General features: G+C 48.0%; 1 protein-coding gene across 6 annotated transcripts in view; it reads left to right on the top strand.

Annotated features, from left to right (window-relative positions):
- Positions 1 to 136: 136 nt before the first annotated feature.
- The window catches only part of SUZ12 (SUZ12 polycomb repressive complex 2 subunit), a 57,725-nt gene continuing 32,249 nt past the window's right edge, over positions 137 to 25,612 (top strand). For 3 of the 6 annotated variants that reach the window (XM_078872972.1, XM_078872971.1, XM_078872970.1), the window contains exons 1-6: positions 1,165 to 1,500; positions 6,017 to 6,063; positions 6,787 to 6,854; positions 19,610 to 19,681; positions 21,604 to 21,656; positions 22,234 to 22,325. In XM_078872972.1, coding sequence (XP_078729098.1) covers positions 1,359 to 1,500; positions 6,017 to 6,063; positions 6,787 to 6,854; positions 19,610 to 19,681; positions 21,604 to 21,656; positions 22,234 to 22,325 — 474 coding nt within the window. In that variant the 5' untranslated portion in view covers positions 1,165 to 1,358. Of the gene's footprint in view, positions 255 to 343; positions 360 to 1,162; positions 1,501 to 6,016; positions 6,064 to 6,786; positions 6,855 to 19,609; positions 19,682 to 21,603; positions 21,657 to 22,233; positions 22,326 to 25,612 lie in introns of those variants that run through there. The other 3 variants (XM_078872967.1, XM_078872968.1, XM_078872969.1) reach the window with 3 other exon arrangements.

The following is a 25,612-nucleotide window of genomic DNA, read 5'->3' as shown; positions in this document are numbered from 1 at the left end:
CAGCAAGCAAGGCGAGAGGGGAACAGGCCGGGGGTAAGCACAAGCCACGAGGAAGAGACACGGGGAGACGTGAAGTTACAGGACAGACGAGTAGAGGGACAGACAGAGACTCTGGTAGGAGGGCAGCACCTCTAAACCTCGTGCCATCAGAGCATTGGCGTGGACTGGACCCGATACCGAACCGCAGGGAGAGAGCGACCGCCCCATCCCACCTCCTCCTGCTACTCGCCAGCAGCCAGAACCCCCGAGGCAGGGTCGGTCTCTCGCAGTCACTCGACAGCTCTCGCCGTCACCACCACCACCAGCAGCAGCAGCTTCTTCCTCCGCGTCCATCACCACCACTACTACCACCAACCACCGTAATCATGAGCAACAACTCCACCGCCGCATTAATCATCAACACAACTTCACCACGACAAAAACTCCACCACCACCTTAATCATCAGCAACAACTCCACCACCACAACACCACCACCACCTTAATCATCAACACAACTCCACCACCACCTTAATCATCAGCAACAACTCCACCACCACAACACCACCTTAATCATCAGCACAACTTCACCACCACGGCCACCACCAGCACTACAACTCGACCACCACCACGTTAATCATCAGCACAACTCCACGATGTTAGTCATCGACACAATTCCCCATTAATCATCACAATTAAACGTTAACCAGAAGCACAACCCCGCCGCCTTCTGTCGCCACCACCCATCCCTTCCCCTCTCACCACCGGCGTTTATTAACACCACCACCGACTTGACTACCACCTAACTTCCACCAGCTCCGTCCTATCACATCATCACCCCGCCATCACAACCTCCACCACCTTCCATCCTGAAACGGTTTCGTCCACCACCACTACCTTCAACAACTCCACCGCCACGATCTGCGCCACCACCATCACCACCACCCACTCAATCGACTCCACCACCATCATCACCATCCCTTCGACCATCTCCACTACTTTCAAGGCTATCGATATTCACATCAGCCACCGTCGCCTTCACCCCCTCCACCGTCGCCTTCACCCCCTCCACCACCGCCTTCACCACCACCGCCTTCACCCCCTTGGTCACCGCCTTCTCCACCACCAGCGCCTCCTTCACCCCCTCGGTCACCCCCCCCACCACCCCCCCACATCGCCCCCACCTCCCGACCCCCGCGGTTCGTACGGCGCCCCCTCTCGCTCGCCTTCACGGTGCCCCCCTCCCGCTCCCTCCTCCCGCTCCCTCCTCCCTTCGTCTCCCCCCTCGTCTCCGCCGCCAGACCGTGAGGAGGAGGAGGGGAGAGGGAGTCGCGCTCCGCGGGAAGACGAAGACGAAGCAGCAAGAAGCAGCAGCAGCAGCATGGCCCCCAACAAACACGCCAGCGGCAAGGCCGCCTCCTCCTCCTCGGCCACGGCCTCCTCAGCGCTCGCCTCCTGCAACAAGAAGGCCAGCATGGAGCAGATACAGGCGGACCACGACCTCTTCATGCAGGCGTTTGAGAGTGAGATCCGCCGGGCTCGGGAGACGGGTAGAGGGAGGGAGGCAGGGGAGGGAGAGAAGTCGGTCGGCACACCCCCCCCCCCCCCCCGAGTCCCCCGCGGGCCCGCGCGCCGCTTTGCCGGCCGGCGCGGCCAGGCGAGCGCGAGGCTCTGCGGCCGTTGCCGGGCCCCGGTGCCGAGAACTTGAAAAACGCGGGGACGACTCCCGCCTCCTCCTCGTGGCTCTCGCGGCGATCTTCCCACTCTCCCCTTGCTTCCTTCCCTCCGTCTTGGCCCTTCCCCACTCGTCTTCTCTCGTTTCTTTTTCTCCCCTATCGCCTCCTTTCTCTTGTATTTACCGTCGATTTATTTCCCGTAACCTTTCATTTTTCTTCCCTCTCTCGTCGGTCGCCTGGTCTTCTCTCCCCACTCTGCTCGTGACTATTCTCTCTCCCGTTCTCTCTTTGATCGCCTAGAAGCTTAATGATTCTCGTGTGCCTGTGTGTGTTTTAATTTTACATAAACACGCGCGCATATGTATCACGAAACATACAACAACAACGCGACCCGATTGTGGGAAAAGCTCTAGACTGGCGGGGAGGAGGTCGGGCGGTGTATAAAGAGTATTATTACATTTAGACCGAGTGAGTTTGTGATTGATGATGGGGGTGAATGTTGTTAAAGACTGGTGGTGGTGATGATGATGGTGGTTGCGCGGTTGAGAGTTGAGCCACTGCGGGGCTGTGTTCGTCTCACCACGGTATGGCCCCGTTCTTTTGTCTATCGCTTGTGTGTTTGCGATGGTGATGATGGCATCGTGATGATGATGGTGGGCGAGGGTGTTGGAAGGCTTTGCTGCGATGGTAGGTAGTGGTTAAAGTGAGTGGTCGAGTATCGACTCCGTACGTCTCACCCCGCCACCCACCCTCGTTCTTTTGTCTATCACTTGTGTGCATGGGATGATTATGATGGTGGCATGAGGATGATGATGTTGAGTGTTGTTAAAGACTGATGATGATGGTGGTGGAGTGGCTCTGCTGTTGCTATTCGCGTCTCGCCACGAATCGTCGCCGGTGTGGTTCTTTGTCTTGCACTTTGTGCTGTAGCCGTGGCGAGACGCCGCGTCCCGGCTGCCTCTCGCCATTTATTATTTCATTCCACATCCCTCCGTGCTAAAACATTCCGTGCCTTGAGGTTACGATGTCGATGTGGTGGTGGTTGTTGTTGTGGGGGTTGGGTGGGCTTGGGATTTTTTTGTTTTTGCTCGACACGAGGGCCGTAAAGAAATTGTGGTGCCAGACATGGCTCCGCGTTTTGTTTGTGTAACGTATACACGTTCACACGTGTACACACACGTACGTACACACAGACGCGTGCATACGTACGTTCACACACGTCTGCACGCGTCAACACGTGCATTCACGTGCGCGCGCACGTTCACACGTGCACACGCGTGCGTACACGTTCATACGTGTGCACACGTGTGCGCACACGTTCACACACACAAGTTCTCACACGTCTGCACACATGTCTACACGTGCACACACGAAAACATGCGGACATGAATGAACACGTTTACACACATGTATACGCGTGTACGCACGTACGTACACACATGCATACATACATTCATAAACACATGAATGCACAGAATGTATATACATGCGTACACATGAATCCACATTCGCGGTTTCACGCGCACACATCAATGCACACAATGATGCACAACTCATGGGTACACGATGCACACAATTTGCATTTGCACCGGTACATTCATTAATGCACACACAACACGTGAACGTACACGTTAATACACACCGATGCGCACGTACACACGTGCACGCATTCATACAGTATGCATAATGTATGTACATAGACATTCATTCACACACTCGTCGACACGTACGCACGTATTTCACATTACCCAAGCCATACACGTTATAACATCATATACACATTGGCATGATAATCCTTTAAATATCCATTTACATGTTTATTTACACTGTTCTTGCAATACACCCGCATTGTAATTGTGTACACACAGAGTATACACTCAAAGCGTAACTTGCACGTACACAGTGTGACATGTTCACGGCTATATGTCCATGCAAAAGACGATCAGTAGTCTTCACATATCTCGTGATTGTTTGTGACACCGACATTATAGGGTACACGAAGTGCGTACACGTGCATTGGTACAGGCCACGCAGTGCGCAATGTGTAGGCAGTGTATGCAGGACGTACACATGCGTGTACTACACACACGTGTGTATTCTAAACAAACAACGTGCACACCCAAAACAACTTAAATACTGTACTGTACATACCATGCACCAGTAAGATCCGCTGCGTATTCGCGTGTACCAATGTGAATCCGCTGCGTTTGCACGCCAACACATTGTTAATGCACAAACACATTACACATGCAATGGGTTGACATTAGTGGAAACGCATTGTACACAAACACATAGATATATCCAAAAATCACAGGAAACATTTTCTTAAATATTTGCAGAATGTTTACACGTACCATGCACACATGCATTGTAAAACGTATGCATATATACTATAAGTAGCAGACAAAATAGACATTGTATTGTCCAAAACGTTGCAAATTATAGCGCAAGGTATTTATATTTCCCCAAACCTACACAATCTTCACACGCAAACAAGGGTTTCGTTTGGTATACACCTGTACAGGTGTGTACCAAACGGTTTAATATTGACACATCTACCCAGACGTGTGTAAAGAGTTGATATATATGCAGCCTCCATGGATATATCGTTCAATTCATATATGTGACATGTACATGTAGCCATACACGCCATGTAATTTTACGTGTATACACACGTGCATATATGCACAGCAAGTAAATCTAGTTTACAGACATGTAAACACATGAATGAGTGGACATGTCCACACACGTGCTCACACACAGGTGCAGAGATTGCCAAAGTACAAACAAAACGTTGACCTCGCCACTTAACGAAATAATGTACTCCGTTTGCAAATAAACTTGGCCCTATTAGCCACAAACATATTTCAGTGTACAGACCTAAACCTGCATAGTGCCATTTCAAATAACCCGTTACAAATACAAGGGTACATGTTTGTGTATTTATATACACATACATATATATGCGAGTGTATATACGTGCATACACACATACAATGTAAAAACGAACATGTAATTTTCCTGATACATAGCAAGAAAAAAACCTGAGTAGACGTTTCAGGCCACTGCCCTTACTCAGGAGCCAGCAGCAATTACGCTGCTCCCACATACACACGTTCACATAAACATCCACACGCCGCCACCACCACCACATGTTCTCTTTGGCAGTTAGCTCGCCCATTTTGTCATCACCGTGCATCGTCATGAAATGCAGTCGCCTGTTTGTGAACTTGCGAGAGAGGCATTGCGTGTGCAGTATTTGATGCAATCTAGGTGCGTTATGCAGCACTGTTTATAGATGCAGCCTGGCTACTAGCTAGCTAGAAGCTAGCCCCAAAGCAAACACCTCGCTAGGAAAGTGAACGGAGGTGTAGGCTTGCGCCAGGTTAACTGCTGATCGCAGCACGAGCTGGATAGGCAGCGTCATTGGTGGTGGTGGGGCTGTATCCACCCTATCTGGCGACACTTGTTCTCGGAATTGGTGGTCTAAGAAATTTGATGAATTCTCCAACAAGCGTAGCACGCCAAGCTCGTAAAGTCATACTTTTGTGTGAGCATCTGCAGTTTTTTTGCTGCGCATACAACACATCTTGTGTGCTTTACACCCGAGTACAGGTGGACACTGTGAGGTGTGTGCACCCCTGTTATAAACAGGTCCTTTAAAAAGGTGACGGCAGACTTAAGTCATACGTCTATTTTACACGCAACGTATGAGCGCAGTTTAAAGCATGCAAGTCCACTGAGATGACGATATCTCTGAAGGATGACCTTATAATTTTTATTTAAAGTAAAAACAAATCTCAGTGCATGGGAGGAGGATATTAAATGTAATTGTAAACCGTATTATCAAACAATTGCAAAACAAATGGCTTAATACCAACGAGTACATTGCCCTTAGAGAATTTTACATTGTACACAATTGCATGGTGTGTGTGTGTTTTAAGCTGTTGCATTTCATGTTTTCCCGTGAACATGTCGATGTTTTCTAAATAAATACCCGTGTTCGTACGTGGACTTGGTAATTGACATCAGAGCAAGTCTCGCTGAAAGGGAACGTATGACAGAGAAGCTGCTTTTACTTGAAGGCAGCAGGTACCACGACGTTATAGCTTCTCATCGTGGCCTCCTGTCCATGTTGGCCACTAGATCCAAATGCATGAATTGTAAGGTCAAATATTTCACTTCACACAACGTGCTGTCGCGCTATTGGTTGCTCACACACCGTGTAGGTACACGTTCTTTGTGTGTTCTGTTGTGTACACACACAACCATAGAGTGTGTACATGCACACGCACCAAGAATGTTTATGCATGTGTAATTGTACAATAATGTCTTATCTTTTGGCATGATTGCTTTTTTGCAGAGCCAACTCAAATTTACCGCTTTCTCCGGACAAGAAACCTAATAGCGGTGAGTGCACTCAGACGCACATTCACCTGGCGACATAACCCCAATAATTATGTATGTTTGTTTGTAACGCAGACTGGTTTTTCTGCCGATGATCCATTGCCAAGAGTGAAACGTGCAATTGAAACGCGTGGTGTATTTTTAGGAGAGGTATCATTGGTTTGTCATGCTGTGAGCACTAGACCGAGTCGTGCGGCACAATCCTGGAAAAACTCCAGACAATCCTTGGCAACTTCTCATTGTTTAATTACCGTGTCCCAGAGTTTTGCCCACTGCTTGTGAAGCGTACCTTTATATTGTTAATTGTTTCGTTACGTTGTGGCATTGAGGCTGAATGCTCTTTGCGCCTTATCCGTTATGAAATGTTTCTGGACATTTGCTCGCAGACGGTGCCTTCACGGGGGATGTTGTTGTCTGGAAGAGCGCACGTATATTTTTTCCTGCCCACCAGCCTCGGATGAAGTGCTCTGGTTATGTTGACGATTCCCTATCCGTGTTTCCGAATAAGGCAGAAAGCATTTCCCAGTTTTCTCCCACACTCAGGCGTGGGCCAACCTGCTAATGCTACCACCCCCCTTTTGGTAAACTTTGGCCATTCCTGGTCTATCCAAGGTCTAAACGTGACGTTGGCCTACTTAGTTTGCTCAAGAAGATGTGTCCCGTGTGGAGGCATGCACTGTCACCATTCTAATAGGAACATCTCTGCGTGTCTCTCTTTGTTTCCAGCCGATTTTTTTACACAGAACTCTGACCTACATGCCTCATAAAAACTCCAAGTCAACCAGCGAAAAAAGGTACATCACGTCAAATGACTGTTATTTTGCGTTTGTTTTGTTTGCTCGGAGTAGCCGGCTGGCCGCAGCTGCCAGAGTGGATGCGGTGCTTCGTTTACATTTTGTGTAGGTGGCCGTGCGCTCATGCACGTTACATGGCAGATGGTGATAAATATTCAAAATACATTATCCAAAAAAAGGTTACGTGTGCCCTGATAAAAGAATGTACGCGAGTAATTTTATATCGCGGTAAAGAATGCTTGTTTGCTGTTGTTGTGACAATTCAGATGGCAAACAAGTTGTCTTGTGTCCTTGGTGCCACAAACACATTGTAGTACAAGATAAAAAAGAAAGTGCGTAAAAATTCGGGTCACGTATTATTATTGGGCTAAGAACGGAGAGACAAGTAGGATATTTGACAAAAGATGACACGTGCAGATGTTGTTTTGTGGTTGAGAGTGTCGCCGATGTTCAGGCGGTGAAGGGCTGTTTTGTTTATGCCTAAATTCTACAATGCCAGTGCTGCTGTTAAGCTCGGGCTTAATAATACATGGATTTACATGCACATGTAAGAATCGCTAATGTTATATTTGTATATGTTGCATGTAATGCGGTTTACATGACCCTTGCTGCAGCCGCTTGATTCGCCACGTTTACTCTCGAATCCAATCGCGAGCCAGAATCGTGACGATTGATCCAATCTCCAGGGGGGTGAATGCATCCGGGCTTTAGTGTTGCTGCACTAAATATATGTGCATTTAAAATCTTAATTTGCATACACACCGCTGCATGCTGCTCTCTTTGTAAACAAAGTGCTTAAAATACGTGTGTATTATAACCGCGAACAAGCACGGATATGATGCGAAATGGCAAACAAATTTGAGTGGAGTGAAGTTATCAATTGGTGTAACTGCTGGGGTTAGTTAAAAATAGAATTTTCATGATGTTAAACAGTTCTGCTGACTGAATTCCCCCCATCAAAGAATATCTTCGTAGCCTCCTGTGTTCTTTGGCGAGCAGCGAGGTAAACATGCACATAGTTTTGTTTCGCGGATAGAGCCGCGGAAAGCCTCTCGTTTTATTGAATGCATTTTTGATAATAATTTATATCAACGAAGTCCGTTTTCCCACCTGCAAAACTGCATGTATTTTCATCTGTGCCCTTGAGATGGGATACGTGTCTTGGCTTTCGTGGACTCGAGTCATTCTCCACAGAGCTGTCGGAACCTAACGGGACCTTGGAAGGCGAACCTTTGGTCCGACCAAAAGGTTTGCCAGGGTCACATAGCAGACCTGACCTCTGCTGTTAAACATTGGAAAACAGTCATTTATCTTCCCTTTCTTTCTCAAGTTTTTTTTATTGCGCTAGTGTTTAGAACACTTTGCTTTAATGGGTGGCAGTTGTTCCCAGTAAGAGACAGTTGGGTGAGTGTTAGGTTCCTGTTGTTAAAGTTGCCCTTGTATACGATGGCTGTTGACACTCGAAGACGTTTCTTAGTGCTCAAAACCTACAGCTGGCTGCCTCCAACACGTTCGGGTAACGTCACTGTCTGCGATGGTCACTCACCTCTGGCTGTTATTATCGTTATTTTCTGAAACTTGCTGCAGTGACGACCTGCATTAACACAGCCATGTCGGTAATGGGGGGGGAGGGGTGGCTGTTACACGTTGCCAAGATGTTAACTACCTAACTTGCTATGAAGGAGTTCGTGGGTTCGATCCCGACCCTGAGACTTGTATATTTGGAGTTTGCATGTCTATCCACGTGGTCGTGTGGAGTTTTTTCCGGGTCCGCCAGTTTTTCCCTCCACATTTAAAATCCACATGTGTTTGGAGTATTTGGCTGCTATATATTTCCACATGATAAGGCCACTATGTGGGCTATCAATTGTGGCTAGGTCGCTTCTGAAAAAGAGCGATATAGCTTAGTGGGCCTTACCTGGAAAAATAAAAACCGGCAGTAATAGTCCACGATGGTCACTCACCTCTGGATGTTTCTTATCGTTATTTGCTGAAACTTGCTGTGTTGATGACCTACATTAAAACAGACAAGTAGGTAATGGGGGGGTGGGGAAGGGGTGGTTGTTCAATCAGTGTAAGGAAATAACATTTAATTCACCAGCATATTGGGCTTTTCCAGATTGTGTCCCCAGCAGCATTTCTTTTAAAAAAAAATGTAACCTTGGGTTGGTTTCAACCACACTCACTGCAGCCGGACCATCAAAGGCGTGGCGTGTCCTCATAACGCGGTGCCTTGTACATTTTTGTATACATTGTGTATGACTTATTGAGGATGAGTCATAGTTATAGGATTTGTAACTGACTTTGTTGGCCTTTGTACATGTGGACACATTTTTCGACAACTTAGCGGAAATTTCCACGTTGCTTTTCGGCCTTGTGGGTGAGCAGTAAAATGATCCAGTTAAGGTTTTCTCCCAACTGACCTCTCGGTCATCGCCGAGGCTATTGTTTCGTTCAAACTGTGCCGAACGTCGCCAACTTTGGGAAATCCCCGAGTGTGGGCAGCGAACTTGGTGCGTAGTTTATTGAGGGAAAAGAAAAAGGTTTTCGTATCAATCTGAGAATTTTTTTTGGAAACCGCGGGACCATTACGTAATGCCAGTTGGGTTCGCGCGCTATCCTGTGAATACAGTGTGGGGTGGGTGGAGTGTGTACTGCTACTTCTTTCATATGGCTGCTGATGTATATGCAGAGTAACAACTACAATTTCACATTCAGGTGGTGAAGGCAAACAACTGTGTCGGGAGCAGCGAAGTGTACCGCCGCGATATCTCCTGCGTATTTGTGGATCGGGCGTTGCGTCGTTACATTGCTGTATGGTCTGTTGTGGATGCCCACAGTCGCACACTGGAATGAGTTTTTATTTTTCCTGTGCATCAGGTGTCCGCATCTGCCATGGTTTGTGTGTGTACTACTGACCCACAGAGCACGTGTGCCATTTCCTTTAGGGTAGCCAGTTTTGTACGCTCTTGAAAAAAAAAACATTTTAAATAATCTGTGTCGGTAGGATTCCTTCTGTCAGCATTGTGGAAAAAAAAACAACAACTGCAGGGGAGCCCTGTGGTTACGGGAGGAGGATAAATAATGATAGTGTGTAGTGTTTAGTTTCGCAGTGTTTACGCGCTTAAGACATTATTCAAGCAGTATAGTTCACACGTATTTGTGGTTGTACAGTTTGTGTGTGTGAGATTCTGTGTACCAATTTTTAATAAAATACAATTTAGATATTCTAAAGCATCGAAATGCTATTACAGTATATCTCAAGATCCTTTACAAATAACGCGGTGTACTTGTGTGGAGAAGACTGTCATTTAATTCTGTGCGGTTATTGTAGAGGGGAGGGATTGAGGTGTTAAAAGCCTAGGGGGTTGAAAGGGAAGGAATATTGGGAAAGCAGTATTGTGATGTCCTCCGCTACCGTCTTGCCAACCAGGGATAGATTACCAGCTTTGATGCACATTGGTGGCAAGTAGGTTCTGAACCTGTCCAGGGCCTTCCCCAAGGTTGACTGTGCCACATTTGAGTAGCTTGTGTGGCATGCCAGCAAAAGCACAGGGGAAACAAAGTGTGTCAGCAATGGTTCCGGCCGCACCACCCCGACTTGGCCCGTTACGGTCTTAACAGGTGGTTCCCAACAGCACTCGCCTCCACGTTCTCTTCGGGGAAGCAGGGCTACCCGAGTGTCTTTGACGGGCATATATAATGCAGCGGCCCGGGGTCCCGCCGATGGTGATGCCCTCGCGACCCGGCGATGCGGAGTAGTCCAGCTGTGCGTGCGTTACCAAGGGGCTATTTTCTCCCGAGTCCACGCCTGAGTTCTGAGCAGCGCTTTTACAGCACAACCTGGCGCAGTCGCCCCTCAAAGCTGGCGCGGCGTTTTGTGCCGGCCGTGCGGGGTCTCGCTTGCGCGCAAGGCTACATACAGTACTGTAGCTTGCACCCACCGGCATGTACACAGCTGCCTCGTGGTGCATAATGCACACAGCTACCCGTAGCAGCGACTTTCGTGTCTGATGAAGAGTGTGTGTCTATACATGTGTCCGTGTGTGTGTGTATGTGCGGTCGGCAAGTGTGGGGAAATCCACCAGTTTGTCCATCTGTGTGTGTGTAAAATGGGTTATAAATACAGTGCTGTTTGATGGAGAAATGGCTTCAAAATTGACCTCTTCCTTTGACCGCTTGCTTCAAATGAATTGCGCTTTGAGCGTCACCACTTTACAGACACCTTTAGACACAAACGGCCTCCCTCTCCTCACTGTATTTGGGCTCCTCGTTGCCGCTCCGCGTCTTGAGAAGGAGAGGCCTCTCGGTTCTGGGTAGAGGGCCCTGTGCCTGTTGCTGCTGCTGCCTGTCGAGAGGAAGGAAGCTTAATCGGCGTGTTCAGACGCGTCCTATTTTCTTTACGTAATTGAATGTGGCTCACGGCTGAGGTAATGCAGACACCCAGGCAATTGAGAAGTGGGGGCCACTTACGTCCACATTGCCACGGCGTATCCATAAGGCATTGGTCAATTCACTCCGCCAGCGGTTCGATTACTTTTCACGACTCGGGGTTGCGATTGGATTCGATTTTTCTTGTCATGTTTTTTTCTCTCCCGAATTGTATTCTTGGTTTTACAGTTTTGTTCTCTCGTACGCATGTAAGAGCACGTCGTTTGCATGTGATTACCGTCGCGTAAATCACCAGCAATCAATTCTCGCGTATGGCTGGATGTATTATGCATCGTGAGCATAACGTAATGCTCAACGTTCGTGCCAGTTAAGTGCACGGCGCTCTCAGTTGCTGCACGCCACAAGCGCCCTTTCTGACGTTCGGCTTATGGGCACCGCGGACAGGAGGTATCGTTCTACCGATCATCCTGAACACACGCAACAAGCCCCCCTTTCCGCCGTCGCCACCAAACCTGTTCTCAAGTCCTGACTGCCAACGGTGCCGGTTTCAGCTGTCACTAAGCAGCCGAAAAGCCTCTCCGCAGCTCGTTAAGGCGCACACCTGCCCCACCCTCAAAAGACAATACGACGCAGTAAACATGATGAGCTGCGCAAGTATTATTACAATGCTGAAAAATGTGTTTGCTGTAATCATCGTTGTCGTCACGCGTGCGTGCGATGGCCACGCGAGGGGTTTGCTTTGAATAATATCAGCTCCACGTAAAAGCCTCGCTGTCGTTTTACACAGCATATTATAATCGAGGGCTTTTAATTAAAATTGAGGTTATGACCAATTAGCCCCTCTGGTATCTGTTGCTCGCATGCTGCACTTTGTAAAGTAGTAAACCCTCGTGATTAGGCTGTAAATGGTTATGGCGTTGCAATATTGTGCCTTTCAATGGGCGCTTCTTTTGTCATTGCTTCAGGTTTCTTGAATTGTTCACCTTTCCCGCTTGCCTCCTGTATTTGTGCTGGAGAAGAAATGCAGTTTAACACGTAGTAAGCTTTTGCGACCAATATCCATAGTAGTTTTTTTGTTAGATCGCGTAAATATAAATGTGTTGTTAAACCCGCCACCACCCGACACAGAAGCAATGCATTCACTATGCACCTGTTACTGAGTATTCTCAGAGTTATATTAATAGTATTTGGCTTGGACAGGCAAATGTACGCTGTGGTTAAGAGTCATCTTAATGTTATAACGCCTCGAATTACCAAATAAGAGCTACAAAAATGTAATGCTCACGTGGCTAAAAATGAATTGTGCTGAACTAAGATGGCTTCCCGTTGCCAAAACCACTGCTCGGCAATAAGTGGCACATAAATGATTAAATCACCTTGAGCACAGGCGGTCTCGTCAATACCAGGTACCTGAAGGGTTAATTAGGATTAATCTGCTCCGGATTGACCACGTGTCTGGATGTGCCCCCGCCCTCCCCCCACTGGCTGCGAGCGCCGCTGTCGGTGAACTCCCAAACCCACCGGTGGCAGAGCTCTTCCACCGCGAGCTTGGAGCTTGTGCGCATGGCTTGCACATTCGACTCTCTCGCTTAATCCTCGCCCCCGTTTAGCAAAGCGGCGTGTGCAGTGTTTCGCCCTGCTTTGTGGGGGGTGCGCGTTCGTTCAGCAGAAATGCTCGGAGCAGGTCGGCACCCAAAATTTGTTTGGTCCAAATCCAAAGCGCTCGTTTATTTGTTCAAAGGTGATGCACTGTTGTGTGTTACTTGTGAATGAGATAAATGCGATGGTGACCGTTGTGGTTTATGGCGGGCTCCGGTGGCAATTAGACGCAATGCGTAGCATCCTTCACTCTCAACCGCACAGGTCGGTTTCGGCAAAATGTTGGCAGACATGCTTGGACTCACATTGCATAGATTACGGTTATTCGTGGCGTAAAAACTACAGGCTCATGTTTGCTTGACAGTTAACGGTGTATATAGGCAGTGCTGAAAGTTAGGTGCAGTAAAATAAAACATCCCATTGTCAAAATGTCTGAAAATGGCCTTTCCGTCATGGTCGATTGAGTCACACGTAGGCGGTTTCAGGTATGACAGCAGTGGCTTAGCCGAAAATATTTTGAAAACCTGACTGGGTGAGAACTGCAAATGCTTCCGGATATGATGTGGGAGTCGGCCGCTTATTTTGAGTTTACCCACTGGGGAAGATTGCCTTTCCATTGTTTGGCTCCGTTAAAAATGACATCGGGTATCGCCACTTGCCTGGGGGGTAGGACAGCCCATTGCAGAGAGCTACTTGTTATCACTTGGGATATACAAACAACTGGAAGTGACAACAATAGTATTTTTGTGTGTGTTTTTAAAAATATAGGCACTTAAAACAAATGTTTTTATCCCCAAAGAGCATTTCACAAACATCATCATAAAGTGCTCTCAACAATTGCAAGGAGTGCACATCAAACATGACATCGGCTGGCTGGATAACAACTTTTATTCTTCGCAGTAAACCGGTCCCTTCCGGCCCAAATCTCCTGATATTGACCCAACGCACCAGACAATGTCAGGCTGCATTGCTTCATTTGCCTTTTTCTCCGTTCGAGAAAGTACGGAGGTGGAGAGATGTTAACTACCTCGCCTGGTATGCAGGAGCGCATGGGTTCGATCCCAACCCCCGATGCTTGCTGTATATTTGGATTTTGCGTTTTTCCCTCCGGGCGCGTGGATTTTTCTCCGTTCTCCGGTTTTTAACTCCACATTTAGAATCATGCAGTTATGGTATTTGGCTGCTATAAATTTCCACACGATAAGCCACTTCGTTGAGCTCTCGTTTTGTGGCCCAGGTCCCTTCTGAAAAAGAGCTACATAGCTCAGTGGGCCTTACCTGGAATAATAGTTTTCTTTTGTCCCGTTTAGTTGTGTACGGCGTGGGGCTCTTGTTTGGTGACGGATGGAGGCCCCTGTTTTGTGTGGCAGGGCTCCCCCCCCCATTGCCTGTCCGGCACGATTCCAGGCTTTGACATTCACAAGTAATGGGAGGCGGCTTGAACGCGGCTTACGGTGGAGGCAGCGGAGGCGGCGTACCCACCTGAGTGCTGGGTTACTCCGCGCTGGCCCGATAGCAACTGCTGCTTAATTCCTTCTCCAGCGGCAGCGGGAGGGTGATGTTGGGAGACGAGGGGCTGGCGCGTGCGCCCCTGCCACCGCAGACGCGCGTGCCTGATACGTGCTGCTTGATCAGTGGCTGTGGAATAAAGTCGATCTTTCGTTACTAATTAGCGTTCTTAGGTAAAGGCCGCTTGCGTGCAGAGTGCCGCCAGGGTGTCGGGTGTAGTTAGCCCTTGAAGCTGGGATGAAGTGGGATTTTTATTTTTTGCAAGACTATCTTAAAGAGGCGTGTGAAACTATTCTGTACATTTCACATACTAATGTGATCATAATAATGTGCATTTCTATTGGATCAGCACTAAAATGACATGCGCTACTCTACTGATAATTTTATCAATCCGAATGTTGTGTCGTAAGTGGTGGCGGCTGCAGTGGACGTAGGACACGGTGCAGTCGCCTGCACATGGCCATTCCCAAAGACCTGCATTGAATTTCTGACAACGTAACATTCGCGGCGTTTGGTATCCGAACCTCGCCTGGGTATTCCTCCGGGGTGACTCGGCCTGAGATGAGTTTCCGATAAACACTTTTGTCAGCAGCACAACTGGACAAATGGAAGGTGGCCAGCCACGTGCTGTTTTGTCCCCACCGTTACCCTGTCCCGTGCTGCTGTAGTGCTGCGGTGGCCCTAATAGACGCTCGCTCACAACACTTTGCTCCAGCGGTCAGTGTGGCTGCACGGGAGATATTAGTGTATGTGTGTGTAATCTACGAACACGCCGTTTTGAGCACCATTTGTTTTGACTGTAATGAATACGCGTCGCGGTTGCCCGGCACTCGGGTTTGCGCTTGTTTGCACATCAAAGCCTCGCCTTTTAGCGTGCTCTTGCTAATGCTACGGTGCGGCTAACGACGCCTGGCGCTTCGTAACCGCCGCTCGAGGATCGACCCCGTGCGCACGTGCCGGCCACGGCCCTCGGAGCCGTGCTCATGCTTGCGTCCACCGTGCTTGGAGTACAAAAAAACTGACTCGCGGTGGAATTCCCTTCTCCCCAAAGCAGCCGAATTTCCGCTGGGAAGCCGATAATGGCCGACGCCACAAAAATGCGCGTGCGAGCCTGCAGGGACGGGGCACCACTCGGCCCCTGCAGACGCAAGGCGCCATCACGCAAACACAGCCCCTTCTCATCGGTGAAGTGACGAAGGGGGTACCTCTCTTGAGACCCGGTGTGCAGCAGCAGTAGTCGTAGTAGAGATGCTCAACGTGTTTACATGCATACAGTACGTCCAGAGTGTGTGTGTGCACGTGTTTATGTGGGGAGCGGAAGGGCAGCGGTTTGCGCACTGGGCAATGAACCTGGCGACCTGAGTTCAATTCCCGCTCACAACCAACACCAGTGACGATTATCTGAACCCGTTCTGGGCCTCCCCTAGGTCGACTCTGCCTCCAATAAATACCTGGTGCGGTGTGTACACATCGCCACAAGGGAGACAAAGGTGGCCGGGGTTGGTGCTGGCCACCCACCCCCTCGTGTGTCCTGCCAGCTTTCGTAGGTGCTCGCTAACAGCACTTGACCCAACAGTTAGTTCAGGCTATACGGGGGTCTTTGTATGAGAGAGATTGTGAAGCTATTTGTCTACATGTGAATAGATAGGTAGAGAGATGGACAGATTTAATTTGTAATCAGGAGAGCACCAATTCAGTAAGCCAGTTTGTTTATAAACGTGCAACTCTTATAACCTATGCTATCACGAGTCCCTTTTAAAGGAGACCTGAAATTAACTACTGGCACACGAAGCATTTTATATGGGAACCAAAATTCTATGAAATGTAGCAGTGGTAATTTAATAGGTAATGCATTTTGGTGTCTGGGGTCACTGTTATAAAAAATGCATGAAAAAGTGTGAGTGTGCATATTTTAATATCCCCTTCTCAAACCTGATCGTCCCTAGCATCTGTGTGTATGTCTGCGTGTATGTGTACGTGTGTGTACGCCTCTTAATGTGTGTGTGTATATATCTGCTTGTGTGTTGTGTGTATGTGTCTACGTGCACGTGTAGGTGTTTGCGTGTACGTGTAGGTGTTTGCGTGTGTGGGGAGTGGTAACACAGTGGTTAGCACTCTGCACTATGAACCCGGTGACCCGAGTTCAATTCCTGCTCACGGCCAGTGGTGGTGACGATGAACCGGTCCTGGGCCTCCCCTAGGTCGACTCGGCCTCCAATGAGTGCCTGATGCGATGTGTAAACATTGCCACCAGAGAGACAAAGGTGGTCGAGCGTGGTGCTGGCCACCCACCCCCTCGTGTGCTGTGCCGGCCTTCATAGATGCTCGCTAACAGCCCTTGCCCAAATCGTCTGTTAAGGCTATACAGGAAATCTTTGTTTCTTTTCTTTGTGTCTGCGTGTGTGTACGTCTCCGTGTCTGCATACGTATTCATACGTGTGTGCACGTGTCTGCATGTGTGTGCTTCTGCGTGTCTGTGTGTGTAAATGTGGCTTGCAGACCATGACGACCCTGTTTTTTCTGGCGCACACTCACAGCGAGAAGTGGAGCAAGCGTTTTTTGTTTGCGGGTTGAGCCTGTGTCTCAGGCTGTTTGCATTGCCTCTGGAACGATAAAGAATCCTTGGGAGTGGACGAACCCGGCTCTTGAAGGAGCTGTATTTATATCGAGACGGGAGGCGTGGAGAAGGGTGCATTTTGCTCATCGATTAAACGCTCTTGAAAGATTAATAATGTAAAAGGCATGGATGTGATTCTGTGTTTTGTATTCTTTGGCTGGAAACAGATGGAGGTGGATAGTCGCTCAGTGTTTTGGCGACATGTACGCGGTGGAAGTTTAAAAGCATAGCAGCAGGAGGCAGTGTAAGCAGCATTGATAAGCAAGGCTGTGCTCACGACTCTTAGGATGTTTAAAAAGTCGGCGCGTCTACACACACTAACGATAAAATGGGCGGTTCTCCATTGGTTCCTCTGAGCTGGAAGTGGAAATTGCACATTCCCATGGCAGGGTTCAGTCCAGCCATACAACAGCCAGTGTTGACTTTCAGTCACCTGGTATTTATTTTATTTAACCGTGGAATCTACTTGTTACATCTCAAGCTATGTTCTTATGTAACCTATATTCATTGGGTTTGACTAAGTGGAAAGCTGGAAAATGCAGGCAGACCTCGCTTAGCGCGTGACCCTCAGAAAGCCGACTTGTTCTTGGCTCTTTGTCCTGGAGAAAATGTTTACAAAAAATAAGACAATCAAAATAATCTACCAAATGCTTAGTAGTGAGAACACCACGCAGCAGCGCTGGTCGAGGAAACGTCCCCCCCGCCCCCATCATTCGCTCAGCCAATGAGAGTGGCGACTTGCGCCCCTCAGACAATCAGACCCCCCCACCCCCCTTGATTCGATTATTACGATTCGTGGTGACGATTCCATGAAAAAAAAATCTATTTGTTTAGCCAAGGAGGAGAACTCGCAAGACCAAGATGGAGTCTCAGTCTCCCCCAAAAAGAAACCTCGCCAGAGAAATGTCGATTTGAGGGCATCGCTAAGATCACGGAGGTCCCGGAGCTCTTCTCTGAGAATGACCCAAATTGGGAGGGCAACAGCACCCACAACCTCATCTTCCACCGCTGACACATAGGAAGAGTAGAGTAGAACGCACTCGAAGAGTACAGTTATCAGAATACATAATTTTTTATTTATTAAATAATGTTTGCCATCGTTATTGTGACGAGTGATATTCCTGACTACCTTTTGCCCGTCCAAGGACGGGTGTATTGCAGTAAATTTGAAACTTGCAAGCGAAAAGCAGACCCCGACGTGATAGTCATTGCATCCATTCGTGTGAAATTTGTAATCCCTTGTTCATCATGACGTCCTTTTTACTTCGATGTCTCAATAGCGTTACGGAGATCGCGTGACGTGAGGATTCTGCCTTTGTAGTGAGGGTTGTAAGTTGACGCTAAGGAGGGGGGAGGAGGCGCCTCGCCCCCCCATGTGGAGTGACGCCACCCGCTAATTATTAATGCAGGGGGGGGGTGTCCATTTGGAGGACGTCACCTGTTCATGATTAATAGGGGGGCTGTTCGATGTGGAGTGACGTCACCCGCTCATGATTATTAATGAGGGGCGGGTCCATATGGAGGACGTAACCTGTTCATGATTATTAATGAGGGGGGGGGGGGCTGGTCGACGTGGAGTGACGTCACGCGCGTTACACACTGACATTCTTGGGTAAATATATTAGTAAATACCCCAATGAAGTCCTCATTGCTTATGCAAAAGAAATATGGTAGATCATGGGTTATCCGGCGGCTTCGGGGAGAAGGGGGCGCCGGATAAAAAAAAAATCAACGAATAATCACATTTAAAATAGCTTATTTTTGCATAACATATTTTTCGGTGTTTTGTATGTTTTTAGTATTTAAAATTTGTTTACTATATGAAATTGGCATAAATAAACTTACGAATACACAAAAATAAATATCCCAATGTAAAAAGTTACCGAATTTACTGTGTACCGTACTTACCACTCTAATCTCGAAGACTCGGTATCATGGGCTGATATACGTAGGACTACAACAACACTCTTGTTTCAACAACTTGTGTTTTACGATCGCCAGACTGATGCGAACGCCGAATTACACGCACTTCAGGCTGGATGGCCCCGAATCGTTTCTGTTTTTATTACTGTCGTTATTACTCATGAAAATGTATATACGTGTTTAAATTGAAAAATGATATAATGTACTGTATATAATATTTGACATTGAAATCAAGCATAGCTACTTTTTTTGTCACGCAAACGGTGCCGATCACCGGACTGGTTACAGCCTTTGGAGCAGCTTTAACGGTTTCACCGGATCGGCCCGGGACCGCCGGATAATGTTGGAAGCAGTCAGATAATCGATGATCAACTGTAATGCTGTTGGGAATGCATCCCCATATATACAATGGTATAATGAACCCTTTTAGCACGGATTCGATGAATGTTCACGTCTCCAGGAACGCATCTTGAGTACTAAGCGAGGTCTGCTTGTGAGCCAAGTTAAACACGGTTTACGTTCACATGACGAAATGCCTTTTGTGTTTTTCTGTCTCTGCTTGCTAGCTTCATCTTTTCCACATGAGGGTGGCAGCGCGAAATGCACGTTCAACGCTGGACCGATCGGTTGTTCTCTGCCGACAGATGTCGCTGCTGGTTTTCTGCTGCTCACCCTGACCCCTCTCCGCCCCGCGTGCCCCTCTGTCCCTGTGCAGGAAAGTTTTCAAGTTGGATGAAATGCTGTCTCGGGTCGAAGATCAAATGAAGGGGGACCCCAGCGCTCCAAGGTGGGTGTATGGCTGCGCCGAGTGTCCCCGTGGCATGTAGGTGTGTGGAGCGAGCTGCCACGGGGCGCCTCGCGGCCCTGGTAAACGGCAGGGCAGCAACCGTATCCATAATATAGGTTTTTGGGTCAGATCGCGTTATTTATAAATGTGTTGTAACCCTCCACCACCCGACACGGCCAAACAGTAAAAAATGTGTCAAGTTTTCAAAGGACAAATTAATTTACTTCTTTAGCCCACCGGTGTGCTGAAGAGAGAATCAACAGCATTTTAAAATTTGAGTACGACGTTTCGCTGATGATTACAATCAGCTTCATCGGGCAAGAATGGTGAAGCTCTCCTGTTACTTCCGGTCTTAAATAGAGCAGCATCAGGGTGACGTCATTATTTAATTCAATTCAATCCAATCTGATGCAGTGATTCGAGGCAATGAGGGGGAGGGTATTGTAATTATATAGATTGGTAATCATTCAATTGTTATTCATTGGTATTTGTTTCCCTTATAAGGAATTGTGATTGTATTTATTTGATAATACGCTTCCAGGCCGCACTAAGCTTGTAGCTGTCAGAGCGATTGAAATTATTTCTGTTTCTCTCAATTTTGATAACGTTGAAGTGTTGTGTAAAACTAATTATTATTGGCCAAGAATCCATTGAAATTGAGAGAAACAGAAATAATTTCAATCGCTCTGACAGCTACAGGCTTAGTGCGGCCTGGAAGCGTATTATAAAATAAATACAATTACAATTCCTTATAAGGGAAACAAATACCAATGAATAACATTTGAATGATTACCAATCTATATAATTACAATACCCTCTCCCTCCTTGCCTCGAATCATTGCACCAGATTGAATTAATTATTTTTATAATTAAAAGTTTTTATTATTTATGTAAAAGCTTTAAATGTAAATGTTTCTATTTAAAAACATCAGGGAATGTAACATTGTAAAACATTAACTCCCTTGCACACACGAGGGGGTACGATACGAAGGGAGAGTGATAGGCGTAGTTCGAGGCTTTAGGCATAGCTGTTGGCTTTAGGGCGCTGTGAGTAAAATTTGAATTTAAAAGTTTTAATTATAAAATTTGAATTTAAAAGTTTTAATTAAAAGCTATCTCAGGGAATTATAAGGGAATGTTACACTTGTTTAGCCAGGAAAGCCTCATTAATTTAAATGTTTTAATTAAAAGCTATCTGAGGGAATTATAAGGGAATGTTACACTTGTTTAGCCAGGAAAGCGTCACTGAGTCTAAAGGTTTTTGTAGGGTCATGCCAAGTGTTTGCAGTAGGGGGCGATGTTGCTACACGGTCGGACGGACGGTCGGACGGACGGACGGACGGACGATATAATCTATTGTAGGCTGGTCCACTTCGTTCCTACCAGTAAAACCTATATTATGAATAATATTGGTCGCAAAAGCCTACGTGTTATAGCAACCGTATCGGTTTCCTCAAGGGCAGTGGGTGGGTGGGAGGGTCCTACTCTGGCACACACGCCTGGTGCCCATTGTCTGAAGCAAAGCAGCATAATTTAATATCGCGCCGATCACGCTTTTACACGTGACCCAGGGTTTGTTATCGTGAGCGTTGGGGGCCACGTTAACCTTGTTTTTGAGATCCACCTACCGTCGCCGCAGAGCGGCCAATTGCACGTGAGCTACCTTTGTGACGACTGTGCTGTTGTCGAGCGCAGCTCACTCTCCATTGGCTACGGTGCTCTGGGGGGGGGGGGGGGTGGGGCTCTGCTTGTGAGGTTGTGGTGGGTGTAAGTGGATGTTTTGTAATAGATACATTTACGGTGTTCTGAAGATATTGGATTTTCTATAGAATAGGAAAGCAGTTGTTTTGCCCATTTATTTTAATTATCGTTATTATGACACCTATTAAACTGAGGTTTGTTACCTGTGTTTGTTTTTGTAGCACACAATCGGGACATTTGCAGCTAAACTTCACTGGATTTTTCCACACGAGTGGTAAGTTGGAGTATTTTTTTAATAACTGGAAAATTATATGGAATTTCTTCCATCACAATTGATTTGCTATGAATTTTTCCACCTTCACACACTACACAGACAAATGCCTGTCCACATGGCCCATCCGCCGAAGGCCTTAATTTTATCAAACACTCAGTGGGGGGGTGGTTTATAAGCCTGTCTTGGCATGTGCAGTGTGTGCTGTGTACCACGTGAAATAAAATGGAGGTGTTTCGTGTCATTAAGTCCACTAGTTGTCGTAGCGGCGAGGGCAAACGGAGAGAGTAGGAGCTGCACGTGCATCCCGCACATCCGATTAGCACTGTTGGCTACATATGGTGGGAAAGAAGTTCAATATACATACACAAACATACGTACAACATACACACGTACAAACTGAAATCGAATGGTCGCAGCCCCCTCGACTCTGTCCGTGCAGTCGAGCGTCGAGGGAAGGAGGCTTTCTGTAAGAGTAGACTTAGGGCGCTGAGCATGCGCCTTGTTGAGGAGGCGAGGGCTCTCGTGTGGCCGTGTTGTTGAGTGTTTGAGTGATGAGGGCCTTGCCTGCTGTTTGCAGGCACAGAAAAGGCAACGCAAAACTCTGAGAACGAACAGAACTCGGCAATACTGGAGGTGCTCCTCGTCAAAGTGTGCCACAAGAAACGCAAGGTGTGGCCCCCCCCCCATTGTTGCACGTCACCACGAGTCACCGCTCGTGAATCTCTCGTGGCCGTCGGCTCGCCGCGGCCGTGCACGCCTCCGCTGCGTGCGTGCGCACGTTCGCAGAGCGGAAAAACTGAGATATCGCGTACCGAACTCGGGTCGCCCTCTCACATCCCCGCCACCGCGCTACCCATGGCTTAAAACCCTCAGCCAGTGCAAGTCACTGTCCCTACCTCCAAACTAAACTTTAACGAAATGAACTGTAATATATCCACCGTTTTTGGTACGGCACCTTGAGATGTTGTCGCGTTCATACGCTTTATAAATCTAACATCGTTTCTGCTAACCATGACGCGACTACAGACGGTAAGCCCGAGCCTTGGGCCGAAAGTAAGGAAATTCGTACGGAAATCATGGGCATGAGGAGCTTCATAAATCGATTGCACGCATGTCCCTGTTCGTTTTTCACCAAGTTTTGTGTGCATGTTGAATAAGCAGCCATATTCAGGTGGAGTTTCCGTCACTATTCACGTTTGGACGAGCTGCTCACCCTAGCCTAAGCCCCAACAGCGGTGCCACGCTGGGCTTCGCAAGCTCACTGCCGTCGTTCACGCAGCAGACCAGCCTGCTCCGAACTGGCTGCCACCTCGCCATCACTTTGTCTCGGAAGCAGCTTAACATGTGATATTTAAACCGTCACTGTTAGTCGCGTTTTCTTATTTTTTAAACCGTTTAAAGCAAATGTGACTGCTACGTCGGCGTGAGAGCCGCCCCGGCTCGTGAGTGTTGGCAGCAAGCTGGCCACGCTCCAGCGAGTGCGGATTCGTCCACCGCGCTGTATATTATAGGCCCGACTTAGTTTGCCGAAACCAGCGTGGCAATCTGCACATTTTCCCTCCGCTCTGCATTTTACTTGTTAATTGCGCGTTGACCTAAACGGTCATTTGTTCGATATTTATTCCGGATTATCTGCTCGGACTTGGGGGTACAAGATAAAAAAAAAACTCTCGGTGAATTGTGATAATATTCTTGGTCCTTTCGGTCAAGTCACGTTTTCTATTTACGTGACTTTATCGAAAGAACCAAGAATATGAATTTCTGCAGTCACAAAAGTTTAAAGTCTGAATTGTGATCATTTTCAAACGTTGGCGGCACCGCCGCCGGGGACGGTAGCATCTCTCGCTCAGCAGTGCAGTTGTCAACACGTTTGGCGTGCCAAGTCGCACGGTTTTGGATGCAGGCGCAGCGCTGCGAGGTGAGGCCCTGGGTGTTCAGAACGAGGCCCCAGGTCTGCTGCGTGGGCGACAGCGGTGAACACGTGTGTGGTGTGTGTGCGTGCATGCGAATCCCAGCACTTTTTAATGTGAACAGTGTCGAATGCTGGTGTTGTTTGTGCCGTGAGCGAGCTTTTACTCACTATAATGCTGCTAAATATTCATGTTTTCCCCTGGTTAGGCTCACTTTGAAGAGAGCACCTGCAGTGTCTTTTGCTTTGCTCTTAGTGCAAAGAAAGGTTTAAAAAATATCAGCACCTTGCAGGTTCCGCGTTACCCAATTGAGATTTGGTGAGCGTGGCTTTTTCATGCTCCCCAGAAGGTGATGCTGCTGGGTGTTAGCGAATTGCCTGACCCCGGGCACACGCAGTGTCGGACAATGAGAGACGCGTGGATCGGGCAGCCCCGTGTGTGCACCGATTGTGCCAGTGTTTTTTTTTATATATACAATCGGGAGGGATTTATGTTTCCAAGCCTCGTGAAAAGCGCCATTGTCCCACGGTATGTGGCAGACGCAGCATAAAGAATTTGTCAGTTGTCTCACCGCTCTAGTGAGCGCGGTGTTCGTCACTGGTGGCTGTGAGTCAGAGGTGGAAATTCTAATATTTCTATGGCGAAGATGAGTCTTGCCATGGGAAACCCACAGTTAATATCCCTCAAAGTGGCGCTTGTTTTAGCAACTCGGTGAGGATGATTGGCTGTGTTTGTCTCGGAGCAACATATGAGCTTATCTGCCATTTGATTGTGTTCGTGTTCAGTGCTTTTCACATTTACTTACATTGCATTGATTTACAGGTAACAGAATGAGTAAAACCTCAGTACTAAATGTTAAAGCTGTCACTATCTAACTTGACGCGAGTGCTTTTTTTGTCTGAACCAATTAATTTTGTAACGATGCAGACGGCAGTTGGGTTGCGCGTGTGTGTGAGACGTCGGTAGTCGTGGTTCCGTGGCTTCGGATGTCTGTGGTGATCCCAGCTCTCATTGAATTTGCTGCCACGTACAACACCAATACCTCCCAGGGCCCAAACCTGGCCAAGGCCCCGTCCACATACAGCCCTTTTGTCAGTTGACTGCTGAATAGGGGGTTGGGGAGTGTTGGGGCGCGGCATCCTCTCTTCGCGTGGGTCGTGGGGTAGTTTGACCGTACTTCACGATGCCGGTCACTGCTCATTGGTGTTATTTAATTCAAGGTGAGCAATAGCTGATTACTACACAGTCACTCACACAAAGCCTACAAATCCTCATTTAACTGTTACTTGAGGGGTTAAATTAACCTCACGTGTGTCTCAAGTGAAGCGTGTAATCTTGAAGATAATCAGGTTGAATTACTTGAAAAGAAATACCAAACACGTGATTATGTTGCGCTGCCTCCAATATACTTTGAATAACCTGTAATCGGGCACCCATTACTTTTCAAAATGAACCCTCCCAACCTGTGCACGTGAGCTCGTATGCGAGGAACACCGCTCCACACCCAGCGCGGGTGGGGGACGTTAGATGGTAAAGCAGTGTTGACGGTTTTAGGTCGCTTGCCAGCTGCGAGATGAGATATGTGCCCGGCCGAAGAAGTCGTGTACAGAACTAGAGGAGGGGGCCGTGTGGGGAGGGGGGTTTCTGAGCAGTGGAGGCGTTGCTGTTGCTGGAATCGCCGCCTGGCATGGGGACCGCGTTTGCGGAGCCGTCCCACCGCTTGTTTCGCAGCTACCCGTGAACCATGATGTCACACGAAAGCTGCCACCCACGCGTGACGCCGTGCGGCCTTCTCAACGGGCTCGCTCGTGGCGAGCGCACGAGCTTTTTAGCTCATGGCGTCAGGTCTTCTTCTGATTTTACATTTTAGCCTTGCGCGTAAAGCGCCCGTTTGGCAGGCGTTTACATCGGCGGTACGTCATTGCTGCGCTGACGTTTCGATTCTCCATGTGTTTCTGGTAGCGTTTTCTCGCCGCGTCTTAGACGTTAGCGGGGCGACAGAAGCAGCCTGTGCCCCACGCTGAGCCGCGAGGCGGAGGCACCAGC

The sequence above is a fragment of the Lampetra fluviatilis genome, chromosome 35, assembly GCF_964198595.1.
Source record: "Lampetra fluviatilis chromosome 35, kcLamFluv1.1, whole genome shotgun sequence".
Taxonomy (NCBI): domain Eukaryota; kingdom Metazoa; phylum Chordata; class Hyperoartia; order Petromyzontiformes; family Petromyzontidae; genus Lampetra; species Lampetra fluviatilis.
Note: the sequence above shows the minus strand (reverse complement) of the source record. Positions and strands in the feature narration are given on the sequence as shown.